The sequence below is a fragment of the Heptranchias perlo genome, chromosome 12 (assembly GCF_035084215.1).
Source record: "Heptranchias perlo isolate sHepPer1 chromosome 12, sHepPer1.hap1, whole genome shotgun sequence".
NCBI lineage: Eukaryota > Metazoa > Chordata > Chondrichthyes > Hexanchiformes > Hexanchidae > Heptranchias > Heptranchias perlo.
Genome location: NC_090336.1, coordinates 28,567,800 through 28,590,213, shown reverse-complemented (window position 1 = coordinate 28,590,213; position 22,414 = coordinate 28,567,800). Strand labels below are relative to the sequence as shown.

The 22,414-nt window shown below is 46.4% G+C and overlaps 1 protein-coding gene across 1 annotated transcript in view; it reads right to left on the bottom strand.

Annotated features, from left to right (window-relative positions):
* The window catches only part of ush1c (Usher syndrome 1C), a 228,239-nt gene that overhangs the window by 162,759 nt on the left and 43,066 nt on the right, over positions 1-22,414 (bottom strand). The window contains exons 3-4 of the mRNA XM_067993855.1: positions 19,898-20,041; positions 8,224-8,362 (exon numbers count right to left, since the gene is read on the bottom strand). Of these exons, the coding sequence (XP_067849956.1) occupies positions 8,224-8,362; positions 19,898-20,041 (283 nt within the window). The remainder of the gene's footprint in view (positions 1-8,223; positions 8,363-19,897; positions 20,042-22,414) is intronic.

The following is a 22,414-nucleotide window of genomic DNA, read 5'->3' as shown; positions in this document are numbered from 1 at the left end:
GGGGCTTAAACCCATGACTTTCTGACTCAGAGCGAGAGTGCTACCTCTTATCAAAGTTGTCACCTTGTAGTTTGTTCATTTAATGAGCGTAGTGTGGTCGATTGGACAAAATTACCTTGGTGGCAAAAAAAAAGTTGGCTGACTCCCATGGCTAGCAGATCGAGAAGTGAATGCACACACGTAGAGGATGCGAAGTAACATCAGAACTGACCAGTTTCTTACTGTATTAAAAAGGATATTAGATAAAGTGGCACATCGAAGTCAGCAGAAAATCTTCCACTTGTTCAGACAGTATTCTTTAGATCAAGCCAGCAGAAAACTGTCAAACAACATAAGAAGCAGCTTAAAAGATGCACTATAAGTAAAATTGTGAACCAGAGGAAAGAGTTTAATTGGAACCAATTCACATCATTTATCCGCTAAAGACAGACTTCTGGAGAGCAGAAGACAGAAATAACACAGATATAGTTGTAGTAATGGCCATCTTCTGCCATTCCTGCCATCTCCAACATGATCCCACCACCAAACACATCTTCCCCTCCTCTCTCTGGTTTCCAAAGGGACCGTTCCTTCCCTGACACCCCGTTCCAGTCTTCCACCAACCCCACCGCCTGCTGTCCTTCCCTAGGCACCTTCCAGTGTAAGCACAGGAGATGTAACAACACTCACCTCCTCCTACACCACTGTCCAAGGCCCCAAATACCCCTTCCAGATGAGACAGCAATTTATGTGTATTTCCTCCAACCTAGTGTACTATATCCACTGCTCATGGCAAGGTCTTTTCTACATTGGGGAAACCAACTTAGATTAGATGACCACTTTGCCAACAAGTATTCAGAAATGTGACCACAAGCTTCCTGTCGTTTGTCACTTCATTTACCCGACCCACTTCCATTCTAACCTCCCTGTTTTTGCCCTTCTATCCTGTTCCAATGAAGTTCAATGCTAGCTGAAAGAACAGCACCTTATCTTTATTTTAGGCGCTTTGCAGCCCTGTGGCTTTATTATTGACGTGAATAACTTCAAACCCTAATTTCAGCTTCCACTTTCTTTAAAGCAGGAGATGCTGGTAATGTGGGATGGGTGCGTTGTAGCTTCAGGAGCAGAGGGGACACAGGTTGGTGTTTGGGGTGGTGATCCCCCTTCACCATGCTGTCATGAGTGACAACTCTTGGGGGTAGAAATTGGACCTCGTAAAATCCGATCCCGCTACAAAAAGCTGTTATTTTAACCTCTCACCCGCCCCAACCCACCCGCTCTTGAGGGTTAAACTTACCCCCATGTCCTCCGGAACCAGAACACCTCAGCTTACTACTCCAAAGAAAGGTTAACAATCAGGAAGAAAGTCACACCGAGGAGAAATCTTGACTTAATTATAATGTGAGGTGAAGCTAAGCAAGGCTTGTCTTAATATACTCTTTCACAGAAGCTTATTTGCTTCCCCTCTCATTTCCTCTGGATCCATAAAAAAAACAAAGGCAGTTTCACTCAAAAACTCTGAATTTTACAAATGTGTTAAAAGTACTTGCTATTCAGCTTAGGTACAGGAAATACAGATGTTAAATGATGGTGTTTATAATGAAATTAAAAGTCACAATAAAACTCTGTTTCAAATGTCTCCAAAATAATTATCATTGCCATAAATGACTGTCAAATAGCAACTGGCATTAGCAAATGAGAATGCCTACATACATAAATTACGAATACAAATACTGGGAAACGGTTCAGTTCAAATGTTTCAGCGCTTCCCTGAATGATTCACAGCACAGTGACTGTGATTCAATAAAGAATGTCTTTCCTTTCCAAAATATGTGGAGGGAAAAATTCGACAAGGGCCATTTTCTGGTGCGCGTGGCGAGATGCGCTACTGCCCCGCACCCGTTGGCTCCTACGCAGGCAGCACGCGAATTTCGAGCTGCCTGCTACTTTCCAATGATATCTCCGTGCAGCCAGCGTTACCCGCGCTGCTGAGAGGCTGCACGGAGAATGAGGAAGTCGGAAATCATAGAAAGGTTACAGCATGGAAAGAGGCCATTTGGTCCATCGAGTCCGCGCCAGCTGTATGCAAGGTCAATCCAGCTAGTCTCACTCCCTCCGTAGCCCTACAAATTTTTTCCTTTCAAGTACTTATCCAGTTCCCTTTTGAAGGCCATGATTGAATCTGCCTCCACCACCCCCTTGGGCAGCGCATTCCAGATCCTAACCACTCGCAGTGTAAAAAAGTTTTTCCTCATGTCACCTTCGGTTCTTTTGCCAATCACCTTCAATCTTTGTCCTCTGGTCCTTGACCTTTCCGCCAATGGGAACAGTTTCTCTCTATCCACTATGTCTATACCCTTCATGATTTTGAACACCTCTATCAAATCTCCTCGCAACCATCTCTGTTTCAAGGAGAACAACCCCAGTTTCTCCAGTCTATCAAGGAAACTAAAGTCCCTCATACCTGGAATCATTCTAGTAAATCTCTTCTGCACCCTCTCTAAGGTCTTCACATCTTTCCTGAAATGTGGTACCCAGAACTGGACACAATATTCCAGTTGTGCCCGAACCAGTGTTTTATAAAGGTTCATCATGACTTCCATACTTTTGTACTCTATGCCTCTATTTATAAAGCCCAGGATCCCGTATGCTTCTTTAACCGATTTCTTAACCTGCCTTGCCACCTTCAATGATTTGTGCACATTTACCCCCAGATCTCTCTGTTCCTGTACACCTTTTAGAGTTGTGCCCTCTAGTTTATATTGCCTCTCCTCGTTCTTCCTACCGAAATGGGGCATGCTCAGCATAGGTCACAGCAGCCTGCACCTCTTAAAGGTGCAGGTGCACATTTTAAATGGGACATGCACAGTTCACTAAGAGGAGGGAGCCGCAAGGAAGGCAGGACCGACACGAGAGAGGGCCACACGCTTCTCCGATGATGCACTGGAGGCCCTGGTGGAAGGGGTGGACGAAAGGAGGGCCAACTTGTACCCGCAGGGTGGCAGGAGACCCTCCAGACTGCAGCTCCGCAGGCACTGGCAGGCTGTGGCACAGGTAGTGAATGCCAGGAGCATGGCTCGTGGGTACAGTGCCGAAAGAAGTTCAATGATTTGACACGAGTGGTCAAGTGGCACATCCTATCAACTGCATCAATTCTCCATGCAATAGACTCCCCGTCACCCACCCACCAACAAACACTGCCTATCCATACACAATGCTGCACTCGGCATGCTGCATCTCATCCGCACATAGTACCACACTTGCAGGCCACAAATAACCACCAGTCGTAGGTCACACGTGCTGTCAGCTATTCGACTACGACACACATCGCCCATACACTTTGCAGGATACTCACTGACACGCTGTCCTCTGTCTTGTAGGAGAAGGTGGCGCATAACAGCCGGCAGCAGGGGGGACCTGAGGGTGGACAGGGTTACACGTCCTCACCCCCCCTAGAGGAGAAAGTGCTTCGGATCATTGGGTGGGCCGTCGCAGCAGCCGTGACAACCACGCCGCGCTGGAGGTCCCGATAAAGGGGGTCTCTGCATATCTAATGATCCTTCTCCTTTCCCACATCTCCCTCCTCCCATAGTCTTTTCTGACTCACGTGCTGCAGATACTGTCGACAGGCACATCTTACTTGCTCCTCTCCCCACTCCACAACTCAATCTGTTTCCCTTTATCATTGCAGACACCCAAGAGCACTTGGCGGCACCGTCCAAGGGGGAGGAGGCAGACACTGAAGCCACACCGTCACTCAATCTGACACTTGCTTCCACCAGCTCAGAGACTGACACTGTAAATCCTTTAGAGGCTAGTTTAGAGGAGGGATCTACATGTGGTAAGACACTGGGCACAAGTGCGCAGGAGCCGGGGCAGGGGGAACGGATACCACAGGTGCCAGCTCGCCGGAGGACGAAGTCGCTCACTTGTTCTGCTACAGAGAAGTCAGATGAGGACGTCGATGGGCCAGACTACAGAAGACGGTTGATGGGCGTACACTACCAAATACTTGGGGCACTGGAAAGCCTGCCAGAAAGGATGTGCACGGTGAGAAGGGGCATGGAGGAGTCCAGCTCCAACTTGGCACAGGGCTTTGCACAGAGCTTGGAGCCCATCATTTGCAACATGGAATGAGTGGTCACTTCCATCAGCGCACCTGTGTAACCCACCATGATGCAGCGTCTGATGGCCGATGTTGCAGCTTCCATTGCAGCACAAACCAATGTCATCAAAGGTCGACAAGCTATGGGTTGCTGCTCAGATTGCTGCAATGGAAGCTCAGAGTGCTGCTACCATGCCTCCAGAGACCACTGTGGAACATGGCTTCCAAGGCGTCATACCACTCCAGCAATCTGTTCTCCAGCTGATCACCAGGATTGCTGAGACGCCGCCCCGGGAGAGTGGCAGTGGCAACGTGGCAGTCAGACCTGCTGTCCTCTCTCAGGATGACAGCATTCTTGCTCCCACCCCTGCCAGTGCCAGTGCATCTGTTCTTGCCTATCCACCAGCCAGGCCAGACTGTTGCAGCCTATGCTGAGATGGTGCAGTCTGAAGCCGGGCTCTCCCGGCCCAGAGCTGCTCGAGCTCGAGATCATCCTCCAAGGCCATCTGCACGCTCCTCCATTGAAGGCCAGCAGCCTTCCACCACCCATGCTCCAGCCACTGGGGAAGCATCTTGTAGGAGCACTAGGATAGGTAACGGCACACGAACAACAGGCACTAAGGCAATGCACAAGGGTGAATAGTTCTGTTCTGTTTCCATAATTTAATTTATTCATTAATAAATGTGACTTTGAATTTGCATTTGGTGGTGGTTTTTATTTGTGTGATGAGCTGAGGTGGGAAACCAATGTGCAATCAGATGGAGGGCGATTTGATTGTCATGTGGGAGCGGAAAGGTGGGGATTGTAGGACTGTTGGTGACTTGGGGGATGTAGTTGATATCATTGATAGCGGGCACGGATCAGGCGAGCACGCCTTGCGGATCAGGCGAGCACGCCTTGCAGACAAGGCTTATGGTCCTGTTGCACTCTTGCGTCTTCCTCCACCTCCTCTTCCGGCTCCTCCCCCTCCTCCTTCTTCTCAGCCTCTTCCTCCTCAGCCTCCTCCTCCGATCATTGGTGGCAAAGGCTGGTCCCTCATGATGGTGAGGTTGTGCAGCACGAAGCTGCCCACCCGCTCAGTGCAGTACTGCAGGGCTCCTTCAGACTGGTCCAGGCAGCGGAAGCGTTGTTTGAGGAGGCCTATGGTGTGCTCCACGACACTGCGTGTGGCAGCATGCCTCCCATTATAGGCCTGCTGTACATGTGTGCATGGGTTCCCGACCGGTGTCATGAGCCAGCCTTTGACTTGCCGAGGCGGGTGAAAGATAGCTGGCACGTTGGACTGCCGCATGACAAAGGCGTCGTGACTGCTCCCAGGGTAGCGGGCATCAACCTCCATGATTCAATCCATGTGGTCGCACACCAGCTGCACGTTGAGGGAGTGGAAGCCCTTTCGGTTGACGAAGACAGCCGAGTTGATATGCAGGGCAATGTGCGTACAGTCAATGGCACCCTGCACCATGGGGAAGCCAGCAATGCAAGTGAACCCCCGTGCTCGCTCGTTCTGCTTGTCTCTGAGAAGGGGGAAGGTGATGAACCTATTCCTCGTCTGGTACAGTGCGTCTGTGATCTCCCTTATGCAGCAGTGCACTGCATACTGCGAGATGTTGCACATGTCGCCAGCAGAAGCCTGAAATGATCCTGAGCCGTAGAAATTTAGCGCCACGGTGAACTTCACAGCCACAGGCAATGCTGTCCTCGCCCTGCTCTGAGGCTGCAGTTGTGGCTGCATCAGTTGACAGATCTTGGTCATGGCTTCCTTTGTGAACCTCAGGTGTCGGATGCAATCCTCCTTGGTTGTGTTGAGATAAGAGAATTGGTCCCGAAAGGCCCTCATCGGATATGGCCTCCTGCTCCGTGCCCTGCGCCTCCTCGACCTCCATAGTCTTTCTGTATCATTTGATTTTGGATCTTAAACCTTAGCATTTACCTCTACCATTGGAGTAAACCACTCAAGTGAAGTCAAGAATATCTTTGTGTTTACATGATAAAGTCTGCTAACGTTTAACAACTCTTTTAGCTAAGATATCAAAAGTACTATTACAACAGTATTATTGTAAACAAAAAAGGATGTTTGTTCTAATGATTCATAACTTGATTGTTCTAAGAACTTTTAATTTAATTTTAATTGAATTTCAAGTTCCCCAACAACCTAAATAGGTGATACAATGGTAAAGAACCTGTATCCATTTTGTCACACTTAGAGAATAACCTTAATCCACTTAATAATCTTAACAAATGAAATTAGTGCATTAATATAACATATTTCTGAAAGAGATACAAACTAAATATTTAACCCTTAAAACCCAGAGTCTCAGATAACTTATTACTTCCATAAATTGCATTTAGAATTGTTATGCTTTTAATTTTCAACAGTTAATCAAAGTTAGCTGTCATCCAGATCAATCACTTCATGTCTAGATCTAAACCTTTATATGCTGTGTTTTAGACAATGTTTTTTATGCAAATATACAAATCAAATGATATTCTTCATTGCACAAGGATTTCAAGCAAAATGAGTTTTAAATTAATTGCCTTAGTAGAGAAATAAGAATAAAGTACTGAAATGTCATCTAGTACAGTAGAAAGTAAAAGATTTTGATTTTAAGAGATTAGATTCTCTTTTGGTCACAGACATATTCAAATCCTGAAGACAACGGCCTGAACTTTTACTCCGAGCCCATGGAGAGAGCGGGGGAGAGGATTTCCAGATTGCCAATTTTGACGTCAGGACGTCTTACAAATTTTTCCCGCAGGTTTCTCGCGTGACAGCCAGCCAGATTGACAGGCTCGCTGCCGGTCGGAATGGAAAGCGACTGGGGAGTGGATGCCAGGTAAGTCAGGCAAACAGGGGGGTTGGGGACATCGGGGAGGGGTGTCAGTCATCGGGGGGGGGGTGGGGGGGGGGGTGATCGGTCATTGAAGGGGGTTGGTCAGTCATCGGGGGGGGGGGGGGGGTGGGGTGATCGGTCATCGAAGGGGGTTGGTCGGTCATGGGGGGGGGGGGGGGTCGGTCATCGGGGGGATCGGTGACATCGGGTGCGGGGGTGGAGGGGGGGAGGGGTCGGTGACATCGGGGGTGGCCGTGGATAAATCGGAGATGGCGGAGACCTCCGGGTGTGTCGGACATGGGGGATGGGGGTCGGACGATCGCATGTGTCAGATCATGGCAGGTAAACTTGTTGGGCCTGGAGGAAACATTCCTGCTCCTCCTGACCCACAAGCAATGCAATAAAGACACTCAGGTGGTGAAAATCACGAGGCCCGGGAATCCTGGTCCCCAGTAGTTAAAAATAAAAAAGTTATTAAAATGGAGGCCCGCAGCCTCCTTAAAAGATTTCACTGACCGACTCGCCTCCTGAGAGCGCATTGGCCACCTGCCCCCGATCCACCTCCGTTAAAACCGGAAGTGAACGGGTTGGAGGCAAGTTGGGGTTGGGTTTCATATTTTTCCCTTCCCACCTGCCCCCCAACCCACCCGTCCTTGGCAGTTAAAATTACCCCCAATGCCTTGCGGCTGATCCCCAGTGTCAACAGCTCAACTAAGAGGAAACACTGGAGAAACTTAGCATTAAAGGATGGTAAGCAAGAGGGGACATCATAGAGACATATACAACAGCAAATGGTATAAAAAAGGTAAATTCTGAACACCATTTCAAGTTAAACCTTGACAGTAGGACCAGAGAACACAGTCCTCAAACTGGGGAAAGGCAAATGTAGGGCTCATGTCAACAAGTTCTCACACAAAGTGTGCTGAGCACACGGTATGGACTTTAGTGGGAAAAGTGCTGGAATCATAAGAAACAGTTTGATGGACAGGCTGTAGTTTCCAGCTTTCTGAATAAGCTGGAATTGCTCGATTCCTTCCACAACTATATCCTGTGACATTGTAACATATGATCAGAAGGGGTGCTTTTTTTTAAAATCGCAAACTTCTGCGTAACACATTTAATCTGCTGTTGGCATTGTCACAGGACATTGGTTAAACAAGTTACAATTAAAAAGCTAATTCTCTGTTAATGAACATGCAGACGTACTGTCAAGGAAATATTATGTTGAAATACATTTCGTAGTTACACAAACAAAAGATGTTGTTCACTGAAATACTTTATCGCTCCAACATGATAGTATTCCTTACCTGTAGGCCTACGTTGTCTGCCTGTCCTCCTTTTACTAATTGAGAGATGAAGAGGCCACAGTTAAACTCCAAGCCACCACGCACACTCAGGCCTAGCCCTTCAGGATGTGTCCTGTCTAAACGCACCTCTTTCAATTTCCTTTAGGGATTAAAAAGACATTGAATTTCAACGGTGAGCAAAATTGAATTTATATAAGGACCAATTCCCCAATTTGTACACTGGGAAAACAGATGTGCACAGCCTGAAGTTAAAGATAAAGCCGTGGGCATACATTGCAGAGGGAGTGGATAATTCGGAGAGCAGGCCATGCACCAACTTCTTTCTGGGCTTCAATTCCCTACTTTTTTATTATTAGTGAGCTGAAGTGTTTGTGTCCATTTCCTGTGTAAGCCTCATTAAGGCCTTAGATTTAATGCAAAAATATTGAAATCAGCATCAAGTATAATCTCCCATTATTTGTTCTGGTTTGCTCTTTTTTCTTTAATGGGAACAAGGGAAGGTCCATGGACATAGGAGCTCTTAAATAGCCTTTTGAAGGGATTGTTGTAATAATTGCAGTAACTTTTTTAATGCAGCGTTTCTTGTTCGCCACTTTTTCCTTTGCCTGAATCTTTTTTTTTAAATACACTACTCTTTGGGGGAAAATGGCAGCCATTATTCTCACTCCTTATGATAAGTTTGTTTATAAAATTCATTATTGTAAACAATTTTACAACACCAAGTTATAGTCCAGCAATTTTATTTTAAATTCACAAGCTTTCGGAGGCTTCCTCCTTCCTCAGGTGAACGTTGTTGGAAATGAAATTTCATTTGCAACAACGTTCACCTGAGGAAGGAGGAAGCCTCCGAAAGCTTGTGAATTTAAAATAAAATTGCTGGACTATAACTTGGTGTTGTAAAATTGTTTACAATTGTCAACCCCAGTCCATCACCGGCATCTCCACATTATAAAATTCATGTTAGAGGTTGTAGAAGATGCAGGCCCCGGACCATTCTGCAGACCTTAGCACACCTACTTGCCAATGACCCAGGAATTATATCAACAGGGTAGATCTTTGTTATCTACAGAAAACTAGCAACATAGGAACAACACTACCAGGGACTGACAAGATTGCTACTGCTCACACTTTTGATGTATATGATTCATTCCCAACTAGCACTACAATATCATACACTAATCTGCACACTGGCAAGCCAAAGATGGTAGCCAAAAAGATTTTCCAAAAAAAAAGCAGCAATTTCATTGGCCTTGAACATTATTATATGTTTTTTTACCGATGTACTTAATTTTTCTCTCTTACCTTTTGTAAAGCCGAGGATATACAGAAAGATGTTGGGCAAAATATATCAGGTTGGAGACAGCTAACTGCATTGAGCAATACTGGGTAATGAGAATATTGAGGGATACAGCAACAATGTGACAGTTCTGGGTTTTGGTAGCACTGAGGTTCTTTGGGTTTGTAAAGCTGGGTTGAGGTTCTGGTATTTGGTAGCATTTGGTTGAGGGTCCTGGAGTTCTGCAACAATGGTGTGAGAGTCCTGGAATGTGGGAAGCAGGAGTTTGGCAAAATTGGAGGTGGGGTGGGGAGAACGTGGAGCATAGCTAGCTGGGGATTCCTGGGACGTGGCAGGCCTGTGGGTTGTGTACCAGGTTATGGCAGGAATGACTGTGGATGCTCTAAGATCTGATGGTCTGGTAGCACTAGAGGTGGAATCCTGTGGTCTGACAGCACTGATGGTATTTTTAAAAAATCCTGGGTGTCCGCAGAGATCATTATTGAAATTTGGTGACAGTCTCAAGTGTTTTGAAGTAATTGCAGTAATAAAGTAATTGGCAGAAACAGAAAAACACAGAAAACACAAACGATGAACTCTGAAATTGGTAGTAACTTGGAAAATTAATAGTTCAGGAGACAATTCATCTTATTAGTGTTTGTGGGATCTGTGTTTGTGTGCAAAATGGCTGCCATATTCCCTACATAATAACAATCACTGCACGTCAAGTGCTTTGAGATATTTCTGAGAGATGTAAGAAAAAGTGCTATATAAACGCAACATTTTCTTTTAAAATTGTGAGATTAGAAATAAATTGGGGGGAATATTGTTAATTGAGAAATGTCTTCTAAGCCATGTATTTCGGTAATTCTATTTAATACTCAGCAGGAGAAATTAGCAGAATCTTGTTTTTGCACAAGTAATATTATAGATAAATGAGAAAAGAACATCTTTAATGCCAAAAAATTCAAGCTGAAGTAGGAGACTTCAATCAACCTAACATAAACTGGGAATGTGGATTAGAGTCCGAACTAGCAGATGCAGTGCACCAAAGAAGCCACGAAATGCAACGTTCATCTTGATCTAGTAAAAATAGAAGTTGTAGGACCCCTGGGGGAAAAGAATCATAGGTCCCGATATTTACGGGGAGGCGGGGAGGGTGCAGGTGAGCTCGATATCGGCTAAAGAACCCAGCAAGGTCGGGGACGGCGAGGCCCTGCAGATCTTAACAGCAGGGCCTCATTTGCATCTTGCGGATCCACAATTGGGAAGGTTGGGGAGGGGGGGGGTGGCTGGCAATCACGGAGCCTGGGGGGGGGGGGGGGGTGGTGAAAGAGGCCCACGATCGGGAAGGCCGAGGTAGGGGAGGGAGGCCCACAATCGGGAAGATGGGGGGGGGCGGAGGAGGAGGCTGGAGATCTGGGCTAGGGGAGGCCGAAAGCTTCCTTGAGTGGCCTGGGGGAAGCACTCTTGTTCCTCCTGGCCCATAAGGAATGCTAAAAGGGCCCCTTTACATTGAGGAGCCGGCAGCTCCTGCCTCCATTTCACTGCCTAGTTTCTCGACCACTGGGAAACCCAAGCAGCACCAGCTAATTTTAAATTGGGCTCCCAATTGCAAGGGAGGAGCCCGATTTAAATATGTTAATAAGCGCCCACCTCTCCGCGGTGAGACACTTGGACGCCCCAACATCCGGCGCCGTAAAAATGAGGGTGGACGCATGCAGGGCATGCTGGGGTCGGGATACGCGGATTTCACATTTTAACTGGCTCCCTCCCAACCATCTTCAGCAAGAAGTGCCGAGTGGATGATCCATCTCGGCCTCCTCCCGATATCCCCACCATCACGGAAGCCAGTCTTCGGCCAATTCGATTCACTCCACGTGATATCAAGAAACGGCTGAGTGCACTGGATACAGCAAAGGCTATGGGCCCCGACAACATCCCAGCTGTAGTGCTGAAGACTTGTGCTCCAGAACTAGCTGCGCCTCTAGCCAAGCTGTTCCAGTACAGCTACAACACTGGCATCTACCCGACAATGTGGAAAATTGCCCAGGTATGTCCTGTCCACAAAAAGCAGGACAAATCCAATCCGGCCAATTAACGCCCCATCAGTCTAATCTCAATCATCAGCAAAGTGATGGAAGGTGTCGTCGACAGTGCTATCAAGCGGCACTTACTCACCGATAACCTGCTCACCGATGCTCAGTTTGGGTTCCGCCAGGACCACTCGGCTCCAGACCTCATTACAGCCTTGGTCCAAACATGGACAAAAGAGTTGAATTCCAGAGGTGAGGTGAGAGTGACTGCCCTTGACATCAAGGCAGCATTTGACCGAGTGTGGCACCAAGGAGCCCTAGTAAAATTGAAGTCAATGGGAATCAGGGGGAAAACTCTCCAGTGGCTGGAGTCATACCTAGCACAAAGGAAGATGGTAGTGGTTGTTGGAGGCCAATCATCTCAGCCCCAGGGCATTGCTGCAGGAGTTCCTCAGGGCAGTGTCCTAGGCCCAACCATCTTCAGCTGCTTCATCAATGACCTTCCCTCCATCATAAGGTCAGAAATGGGGATGTTCGCTGATGACTGCACAGTGTTCAGTTCCATTCGCAACCCCTCAGATAATGAAGCAGTCCGAGCCCGCATGCAGCAAGACCTGGACAACATCCAGGCTTGGGCTCATAAGTGGCAAGTAACATTCGCGCCAGATAAGTGCCAGGCAATGACCATCTCCAACAAGAGAGAGTCTAACCACCTCCCCTTGACATTCAACGGCATTACCATCGCCGAATCCCCCACCATCAACATCCTGGGGGTCACCATTGACCAGAAACTTAACTGGACCAGCCATATAAATACTGTGGCTACGAGAGCAGGTCAGAGGCTGGGTATTCTGCGGCGAGTGACTCACCTCCTGACTCCCCAAAGCCTTTCCATCATCTACAAGGCACAAGTCAGGAGTGTGATGGAATACTCTCCACTTGCCTGGATGAGTGCAGCTCCAACAACACTCAAGAAGCTCGACACCATCCACGATAAAGCAGCCCGCTTGATTGGCACCCCATCCATCACCCTAAACATTCACTCCCTTCACCACCGGCGCACTGTGGCTGCAGTGTGTACCATCCACAGGATGCACTGCAGCAACTCGCCAAGGCTTCTTCGACAGCACCCCCCAAACCCGCGACATCTACCACCTAGAAGGACAAGAGCAGCAGGCGCATGGGAACAACACCACCTGCACGTTCCCCTCCAAGTCACACACCATCCCGACTTGGAAATATATCGCCGTTCCTTCATTGTCGCTGGGTCAAAATCCTGGAACTCCCTTCCTAACAGCACTGTGGGAGAACCTTCACCACACGGACTGCAGCGGTTCAAGAAGATGGCTCACCACCACCTTCTCGAGGGCAATTAGGGATGGGCAATAAATGCTGGCCTCGCCAGCGACGCCCACATCCCGTGAACGAATAAAAAAAAAACGTCTTCCTAATATTTATTTGGAGGAAATATCTGCTCACCCAGTCGTACAAGCAGCGTGATGAATCAAATCAAATTCAGAAGGGGAAGGTCCTGCCTGACCAACTTCCTCAACCTCTTTGAGGAAGTGAGAACCCAAGTGGACTGTAATAATCTCAATGACATAGTGTACCACGATTTCCAAAGGATTTTGATAAAGTTCTATGTGAAAGACCATTAATTAAACCCAAAGCTGTGGGGATTCAGGCTATACCTTGTAAAAGGACAGGAAACAGGCTGTAGAGTGAGAAAAATGAATATGTCAGAGTGGGGTGAGATACTGAGTGGGGTGCCTTAGGGCCTCATTGCTGGGACCACTACTGTTTCTAATTTACATAAATGATCTGGTTTCAGAATTTCAATGAAAACTGGTCAAAATTGCAAATGATATCATTCTATGAGGGCCACTAGAATCAGAAGAGACAACTCAGAAACTAAAGAAAGAACTAGATAAGATGTGTAAGCGGGCAGAACAATGGCAGATGAAACTTGATGCAGACAAGTGTAATGTGCTACACATAGGAAGGAAAAATAGACAACACATGTACTTCAAGAATGGTGTTGAAATAGTTAAGGATGAAACTGAAAGAGACCTGGGATTCTTAGCAGACTCAGCACTAAACGTGTCCAACTAATGCAGAGCAGCAATGAACAAAGCCAATAGAATGGTGAACTAAACAATCATATATAAATCAGAGGAGGTACTGCTCTGGTCAGACTGCACCTTGAATACTGCATCTAGTTCTGATCACTAAGAAATACAAGAAACCTTCAAGTACTGGAGGGAATGCAGAGAAGAACAAAGAGGATGGTCCCCCAATGTCAACGAGCTGGGATATGAGGAAAGACTAGAGAAACTTTGGCTTTTCAACCTTGAAAGGAGGTGTGTGAGAGGTGATCTTATTGAGGTGTATATAAGAATGTTAAGGGTGTAGAAAAAGTTAACTATGAGTATTACTTTAAATTAATTTTCAGGTGTAGAACTAAGGGTCAGGACTCAAACTGGTAAAAGGCAACATTAGGACTGATATTAGGAAATTCTTCTTCACACAAAGAGTGATCAATGTATGGAAGAAACTTCCAGATAGAGTAGTTGGATGCAATATTCCTGGAATCATTTAAGAAACAATTGGTTGCTGCAATGGGGCACATTAGGATCTCTCCGAACGTATGCATTAAGATGGGTTAAAGGGTCTTCCTCAATCTTAATTATCTTGTGATCAAGTGTTGCAGGAGTTAAATCCACTGTATGGAAAATTTAACCGAGTAACATGTTGCTTTAATTAATTCCTTCTTTCACAGATGCCCCATTGTTTTTTTAAAGCTTGAAAGAGATACAGTAAAGCCATGAAGCATTCAAGCTCCCTTTCTATAATTAAAACGTTTCAAAAACCTAGTATGGTTATAATCATTCATGCAACTCCTAATACAAGGAAATTCAACTTATAATGACAATGTTTTGCTTCATAAAAAGCTTTTTACTGCAGTTTGACCCCGAATGAACACATTACTGTATAAAGCATGGCTGCCAATTGAAAGCATTGTTTGGACACCAGGGCCCCGATATTAGTGGGGAGGCGGGATGGCAGCAGGGGGGCGATTGAGCGGGTGGGTAACCCGCCCAATAAAATCTGTCCCTTCCCCACGTGATCGCGGGTCAAGTGGAGCCACTTAACGTGGCTTCTGAGATTGCCGTCCGAAAGCTGCGCAGTGGGCGGACTGCGCACCCTCATCACAGGCTGTCAGCTGGAGGAGCTCTATTTAAAGGGGCAGTCCTCCAATGGCTGCTCCTGGAACAAACACCCACACAGCACAATGGAACAGCACAGGGGAAAGGCTGCTCCTAGATTTAGTGATGCCTCATTCCAGGTGCTACTGGATGGGGTGAGGAGGAGGAGGGAGGTCTTCCACCCAGTGGCCGAGAGGAAGTGGCCTGACTCTGCCACCGCCACGAAGGCGGCCTGGCTCGAGATGGCAGAGGAGGTCACCAGCAGCAACATCTCCCGCACCTGGATCCAGTGCAGGAAGCGCTTCAATGACCTAACTAGGTCAGGCAAAGTCAGTACAGTTACTCATTCTCCTACATACCGTCTTCCACATCACCGCCCCCACCCCCCAACTCATTCTGTACTGCCAACACTACTCTATCACATCACTCCTCACACCCACTGATAGCTCATCCTCAACTTACCTGCACTTCTTCACCTCCCCATTACTCACCCCACTACTACCACTCAACCCAATCTTCATACAATGTCATGGCTCTGTCTCATACTCATCCTCTGATGCATTTCTTTCATGGTCAGCCGCACCCAAACCAATGCATTCATCAGTCACCATCACTCACTCACGCGTCTGTACTTTCTCCACTCATAGGATAAGAAAGCCCAGAATGCACAGGAGAGGGCAAGGACTAAAGAGGGGCTACAACAGATCGTCGTCCTCACAGACGCAGAGCAGGAGGCGCTGGAGCTGAGCCGCACCCTTGAGTGCCTGTCCATCGGGGACGCCGAGACTGGCACCCGACAAATGTCTGGTGACAGAAATTTAACAATCAGCACACACAATATGAATTGATGTTAAAATGCCTCGCCATCTTCAGCACCTCAGTATTCTCATCGCAACATGACACATCTGTGATCATGCTTTATATTGCCTTCTGTTCTCTTACAGGGCCTTCAGCGACCGCTGTGACGGCAGAGGGCGATTCCTCAGAGGACCTGCCAGCCTCTGAGGGTGCACCATCACATCTTAGCGAGCTATCCACCAGCGCAGATACACACACCTCGGTGAGTCCTAGTCCTCAGTTAGTTGGGGTTGCAAATGGTGAGTTTCCACACAAGTGAGCACGAGCAGACACTGGTGGCAGGGGCAGCTGTGGAGAGTCCGCGTGGGTGGGAGCACTCCTCTCCAGGCTCTGCTCAGCTGGACACAGATGCTGAAGCCTGGGGGCAATCGTTTAAAAGGAGAATGATCGAGGGGCAGCAGCATATTGGCAAGGTATTGGAACAGGTGCCACGCGCACTCTCCACAATCACGCAGAGGATGGAGGAGTCCAACTCCTGTGTGAGTGGAATGGTGGCACAGTTACGGGAGGGAATCTCTGAGATAGTGTAGTGGGTAAATGTGGGAATGTCTGCGATGGAGGGAAGGCTAGCCTCCATGGAACTTCAAGCACGGCTCACAAATGAGTCCATTCAGGCCCTGACAACGGCCGTTCTGACTCAGGGTGAACAACATTCTGCCACCTTAAACAGGCAGGCAGATACACTGTAACTGGCCTTACAAGGCTTCACACATATCCTCCAAACTGTTGTCCAGCAGAGTGATGGGAGTGGTGTGGGCCTGTCTCAGTGGAGGGATGAGGGCGAAAGGGGACATGGAAGTGAGGATGCCACTCAAAGCGCCCCCACGTCTCACCCGCTGCCCCCCTCTCAATCAGTACCCACGATGCTGCCTCCTCTCCAGGTGGCCGAGTCTGCTCCTGCACAGGTGCAGGTGGAGCAATCTTTGGAGGGGCCCTCACAGGCACCAAAACCCAGAGGGCGTAGGCCCAAAGCATCTAATCGGTCAGGGCATGAACAAGAGCAACCTGCCACTACCTCTGCTGCAGCCTCAGGGGATCCACCATGTAGAAGTAGTCAGAAGCGAAAGGCGAAGGTGTTGTAAGCACGAAGGGGATGCACAATGGCTTTAAAGGGTTGGTCATGTTTTTAATTTATATTTGCTTTTTGTTAAACTCACATTCAATATTATTGTCATCACTACTACCACGTCTTGGCAATGCTTGACTGGCTTCTGTAATAAAGCCTTTTCATGAGGTTCACCATGAATGCCCAGACTTGATGCCACCCATTGGGTCACTCTACAGTATTTGTATGTGTAGTTGCAGGACTGTTTTGCACAGGGAGGGGTAGTGGGGGGTGCTGGCGTGGGCGCTGCTCTATCCAGGTGGTGAGAGGACTGGACTCTTCACACTGATGTTAGGAGAACCATTCACATATCAGTGGCCTCAAGAGCAGCCAGGTGAGCCACTGTTCTGCCCATCGGTTGCTCCTCCTCCTCCTCCTCCTCATCCGCCTCCTCAATGTGGGTGACAGATGTGGATGGGGCCTCCTCAAGCAGCACCCCTTTCTGTGGTGCCATATTGTGCAGGGCACAACACACGACTATAATGCGACCCACTCTGTCTGGTGCGTATTGAAGCGCTCCCCAAGGCACGATCGAGGCACCTGAAGTGCATCTTGAGCAGCCCTATAGCATGCTCAATTGTAGACAAGGTAGCGATGTGGCTGTTGTTATATCGACGCCGTTGCTCGGTGATGGGGTTCCTCAGAGGTGTCATGAGCCACGTGTGCAGGGGGTATCCCTTGTACCCGAGGAGCCAGCCCTTACGGGTGTTCAGTGTATGGAAGAGGGGCGGGATGTTGGACTCCCGAAGGATGAAGGAATTGTGGCAGCTGACAGGGTATCTGGTGCACACATGAAGGAATCTCTTGCTGTGGTCACAAACGAGCTGAGTGTTGATGGAGTGATAGCCCTTCCTGTTGATGAACAGTCCTGGCTCGTGTGGAGGTGCTCGTATTGCTATATGGGTGCAATCAATTACACCCTGCACCCGTAGGAAGCCAGCCAGAGCGTGGAATCTCACTGCCCTCTTCGTCTGGCTGAGGTCGTTCATGGGGAAGTTGACGTAGTGCGAATCCCTGCGAAACAAGCCGTCGGTGACCTGCCTTACACACTTGTGTGCAGATGATTGAGACACCCCGGCAATGTCTCCAGTGGCACCCTGGAATGATCCGGAGGCGAAGAAGTTGAGGGCAGTGGTGACTTTGACAGCGACAGGTAAGGAGATGCTGCTCGGCCCAGCCGGGAGCAGCTCGGCATGAAGAAGGCTGCAGATGCCTGCGACTACCTGGCGACTGACTCTGAGCCTCCGTATGAACTGCTCATCAGAGAAGTCCAGGAAGCTGAGCCTCGGTCTGTAGACCCTGTTGTGAGGGTAGTGCCTCCTGCAACGTCGCTTTCTCTGTTGTTGCCCTCCGTGCTCTTGTGCAGGTGCCTGTGGTGCAGCACTGTGTTATGGAGCTCCACGTGGTGGAGATGCATGTCGTGCCTGGCGAGGCTGGTGATGTTGCTCGTCCTTGGATGTAGTGGTGAATGCAGCCATGGCGCCCCCCCCACCCTGACGGTGTGAGCTTGAGGGGGTCTGCAACGTAATTAAATATGTTTGCACAGCACAGTTCTGGGTGCAAAGTAAGAATTTTGAGTGAAAACACAAAGGTCTTGCAGCCAAAACATTGTCTGAAGTGACAGAGTGCCCTGCTGCAATAAATGACGTTTTCTCCCCACCTGCCAAATAAGCATTTGCATCTCCCACTGGCTGCTGGCTGAAACATGTCTGTTGCAACAGGGAGAGTTTCCCACAGCACGGGAAACACGCTGAGGATGCTTCAAAATCAATCAAGTCGTTCAAGTACCTCAACTATTGGACAAACTATGCAAATCATCATCCCGCCGGCTTTAATTGCGCACCCGGACGCATCACTGGGGAACCTGGAAGTCAGCGACTTGGAGCTGGGCTCTTTCAAACTGTTTTTAGTCGAACTCATTTAATATTAGAAAGCAGTTTTTTTTGTGTGTGAGTGAATGTTGTTCGTGTCAGCAGGATTAATTTGGTTACCTGGGAGTACGACCTGACATTTTAACTTGGTAATATTCTTCATTGTAAAGATGAGTCTACAATCCCATGCTCCCAGGAGGGAGCCACACTCAAAGTGAGTGCAGGTCCATGGAATCATCCCTTCGAATTTTACTAAAAATGAAGGTATATTCATTTACTTATTCTCTCTCGCTCTCCAATTTTTTTCCCACTAGTTTCCTGAAGATGTAATTTCATGCTGAAGTATGGTTCCAGATATGCAGGCCACTCTAAGGTACTTCACCCACTTATTAGGAATTATAATTCCTAATAAGTGAATCTAGAGAGCTCGTGTCAGCAGATTATTCGATCGCTGGGAGTATCACAGCAGACCTGGCAGTCGCATTTTTCAGCTGGATCAGGGAATGAACTCAAGCTTATTAGACCAGGGAGGCCCATGATCAACTTTAGAGCTGTTACTACTGCCTCAGCACAGACCACTGTTAAAACTTGGGACCATCCTGGTTCTTACAGCATAGCACCCCACCACACAATGTATTTACCAACTAAGATATTGGGGAAGCATTTACATTTTAAATATAAATGTAATCAATCCTTTTTTGTTTGGGAAATACATTAAAAAAAATGAGGAATTGATACTGCTAGTCACATCTCCTTCAACCCGTTTGGAAGGGTAAAACCAATATAATAATCAACAACAACTTGCATTTATATAGCACCTTTAATGTAGTAAAACGTTCTAAGACGCTTCACAGGAGCGATTATCAAACAAAATTTGACACCGAGCCACATAAGGAAATATATTGACAGACGACCAAAAACTTGGTCAGAGGTAGGTTTTAAGGAGCGTCTTAAAGGAGGAGAGAGAGGTAGAGAGATGGAAAGGTTGAGGGAGGGGATACCAAAGCTGAGGGCCCAGGCAGCTGAAGGCAGGGCCGTCAATGGTGGAGCCATTAAAATCGGAGATGCGTAAAAGGCAAGAATTGGAGAAGTGCAGTGATCTGGGAGGGTCGTAGGACTGGAGGAGGTTACAGAGATTGGGAGGGAGTGGTAATGCTGTATTACCATACGGGTGGGAATTTGCTGAGTACAGTAAAAACAGTGGTGGACTTCTTTTTCTCTAATTATGAAAAGCAATTGACTCTCTTCTAAAGAGATATTTCTAGCTTACAAGCAACACAGTTAACTGTGCCTTGGTTTTCTTCTTACAATCTCTATCTTACCGTGATCGTTTTGGTGTCAGATTGTCATATTCCACTTGGTGTTTCAGTGGAATGAGTGGGCGGATGGCTTCAAGCATTGGCAGACGACTTGGCTCATTTATCACCAGTTTTAGGTCTCCAACCAGAACAGGGAGATCCATAGATCTGAGAGACAGAGAAACAAAAGTTAACTACAGATACACCAATAAATTTTGTGTTTTTATTTTTCCCACTTTATCTCATCATAACTCCATTTATCAGACTCACTTCACCTGTCTCCAGATTTTTCTATCTCTTTAAACATTTATACTGATTGTTGAAGCAAGTGGCACTATGATCAGTTTACTATTTAGCACAAGGGGATACTGTCTCATTGATCCTCTCCCCTCCCCCTGTTATTGCACAGTGACATAATAATTGTGTGTGGGGGTAATATAAATGCATAAGTGTATATCATTTTCACAGACATTAAAATCAGCCTGAGGTTATTTAGTAACCAACTATGTTTCAGATCATTAACATATAATTGGTCATTTTTTTATATACAGCATTAATTCACAGCATTAAGCCATCCATATTATTCCTGATCAAGTCAGCATTTTAGTACCATAAAAATAAAATTAAAGGTGGGAAAACAGGTACCAGAGGGAAAACCTGACAGATTAAGATGCTGGTATATCAATATTTTCTTATATTTGATTTGTGTAACGAGCACATGACACAATATATACTCTATTGAGGTTAGGAGAATTTATTTTTACACACAGTGGGTTGTTAGGTCATGGAATACCCTATCAGAAACAGTCATGGAATCAGAATTCATAATAGATTTTAAAAGGGAAGAGGATGAATTTGAAAAATAACATTTTTAAAAGGCAGGGGAATATGACTAAGTGAATAAAAAGCAAAAACTACAGATGCTGGAAATCTGAAACAAGAGCCAGAAAATGCTGGAATCACTCAGCAGGTCAGTCAGCAGCTGTGGAGAGAACAGATCAGTTAAAGTTTCAGGTGCAGACCCTTCATCAGAACTGGAAAACCTTACAGATGAACAGCATTTAAAAAGAAATGGAACCAAGGGATGATGGAAGAGAAATAAAAAACAAAAAACACTGGCAGCTACACTACTGAGAAACCCAAACCCAAACTCCAACTTTGCATTCAGAAATCTGAAATATTTATGCAGAAACATAAAAGGGTATTCAGATTTGGATTGCCTAACACAAAGGTATCAAATGGTGGTAAAAATGACTTGAAATTCAGTTTGTTTCTTTAACATATATACTTACTCGTAAAATTTCAGAGGAAAATAAATAAATCAGGATACAACATGCTGGTATACTAATGCATTGATGCATGATGGAGTGTTAGAACACCAGTTCACCCCACATATCTCAATCTTAGCCATGCTGTCACAGATGTGCCAAGTGTAGGCCGGGTCCCTCCCCACAGAGACAAAATGACATTAAAGGGCAAGTCCCCTCAAACTACCCTCACACACCTCTTAGTAGCCACTTCAATAAAAGGCCTGGAAACAAGCTGCCCACCTGCCCAGTTCTGTACAAAAGCATAGTATGTGATGAACTGAAGTGGCACAGGGTTTTTCTTAAAATCAGGGCAAATATTTTTCAAAGTAAATCAAATTGATTTGTTGGATGAGAACCCTTAAAATGTCAATATTACTATCCTTTATATGTACAGTAATCTTGAAAATCTGAAAGACAGTACTCACTGAGAATCTAATGGCAACTCTACATCAATCTAAGAATTACAATTAACATCCTTTTGATTATTGATCAGTTACCATTATAATTAATTTTCCTTTGAAATCACAGTTGAATTTGGAAAAATAGTCATTATTTCTCATTTCGTAGTCTGTAATGATTCCTCTCTCCCCACACTCCCTTTTTGGGCTCGCACCAGTGTATCATTAAATCATTACAATCAATTCCAGTCAGTAAGTGACAGAGTTCATAACAAGGTGAAAGATTGAGTTCAGGGATGAGTTTATGGATAGCTAAAGGATCCAGTCAATGGTTGACAGAGACTGAGGCAGCTGTTGGTCAGGGGGTCAGCTTAACAAAGCTTTGAGTCCAGAAATAAGGTCATCAAACCCCAAGCACTAGATATACACTCGCAGCAATTTGTTACAGCCCAGCTAACTTGATTTATGCAAATCTGCACAAGTATTTTCAGTGGATATTTCAAAGAATATCTAATATCTTGTTACAAAGAGTGGGATGTGGAAAAATAATAAATAAATAAAAAGGCAGAGAAAATGGAAGTTATTATGTTATTGCTGTGAATTTTAGTAACCTAGCACAGGCAGTAAATTATTAAGAACTGTTGATTCACAGATGATCCAAACACTGCAGGGCTTTGCTTTATGAATGGCAAAAGCAATTAGACAAACCTCAATGAAACTGAATCGGAAAAGCCCACTGAGAAACAAAACCGGTCCTCTCTACAAAGATCACATGGAAACTTTGCCAACGTCTACATTTCAGTTTCTTTTGTGCTTCTTTTATTCAAGTGATG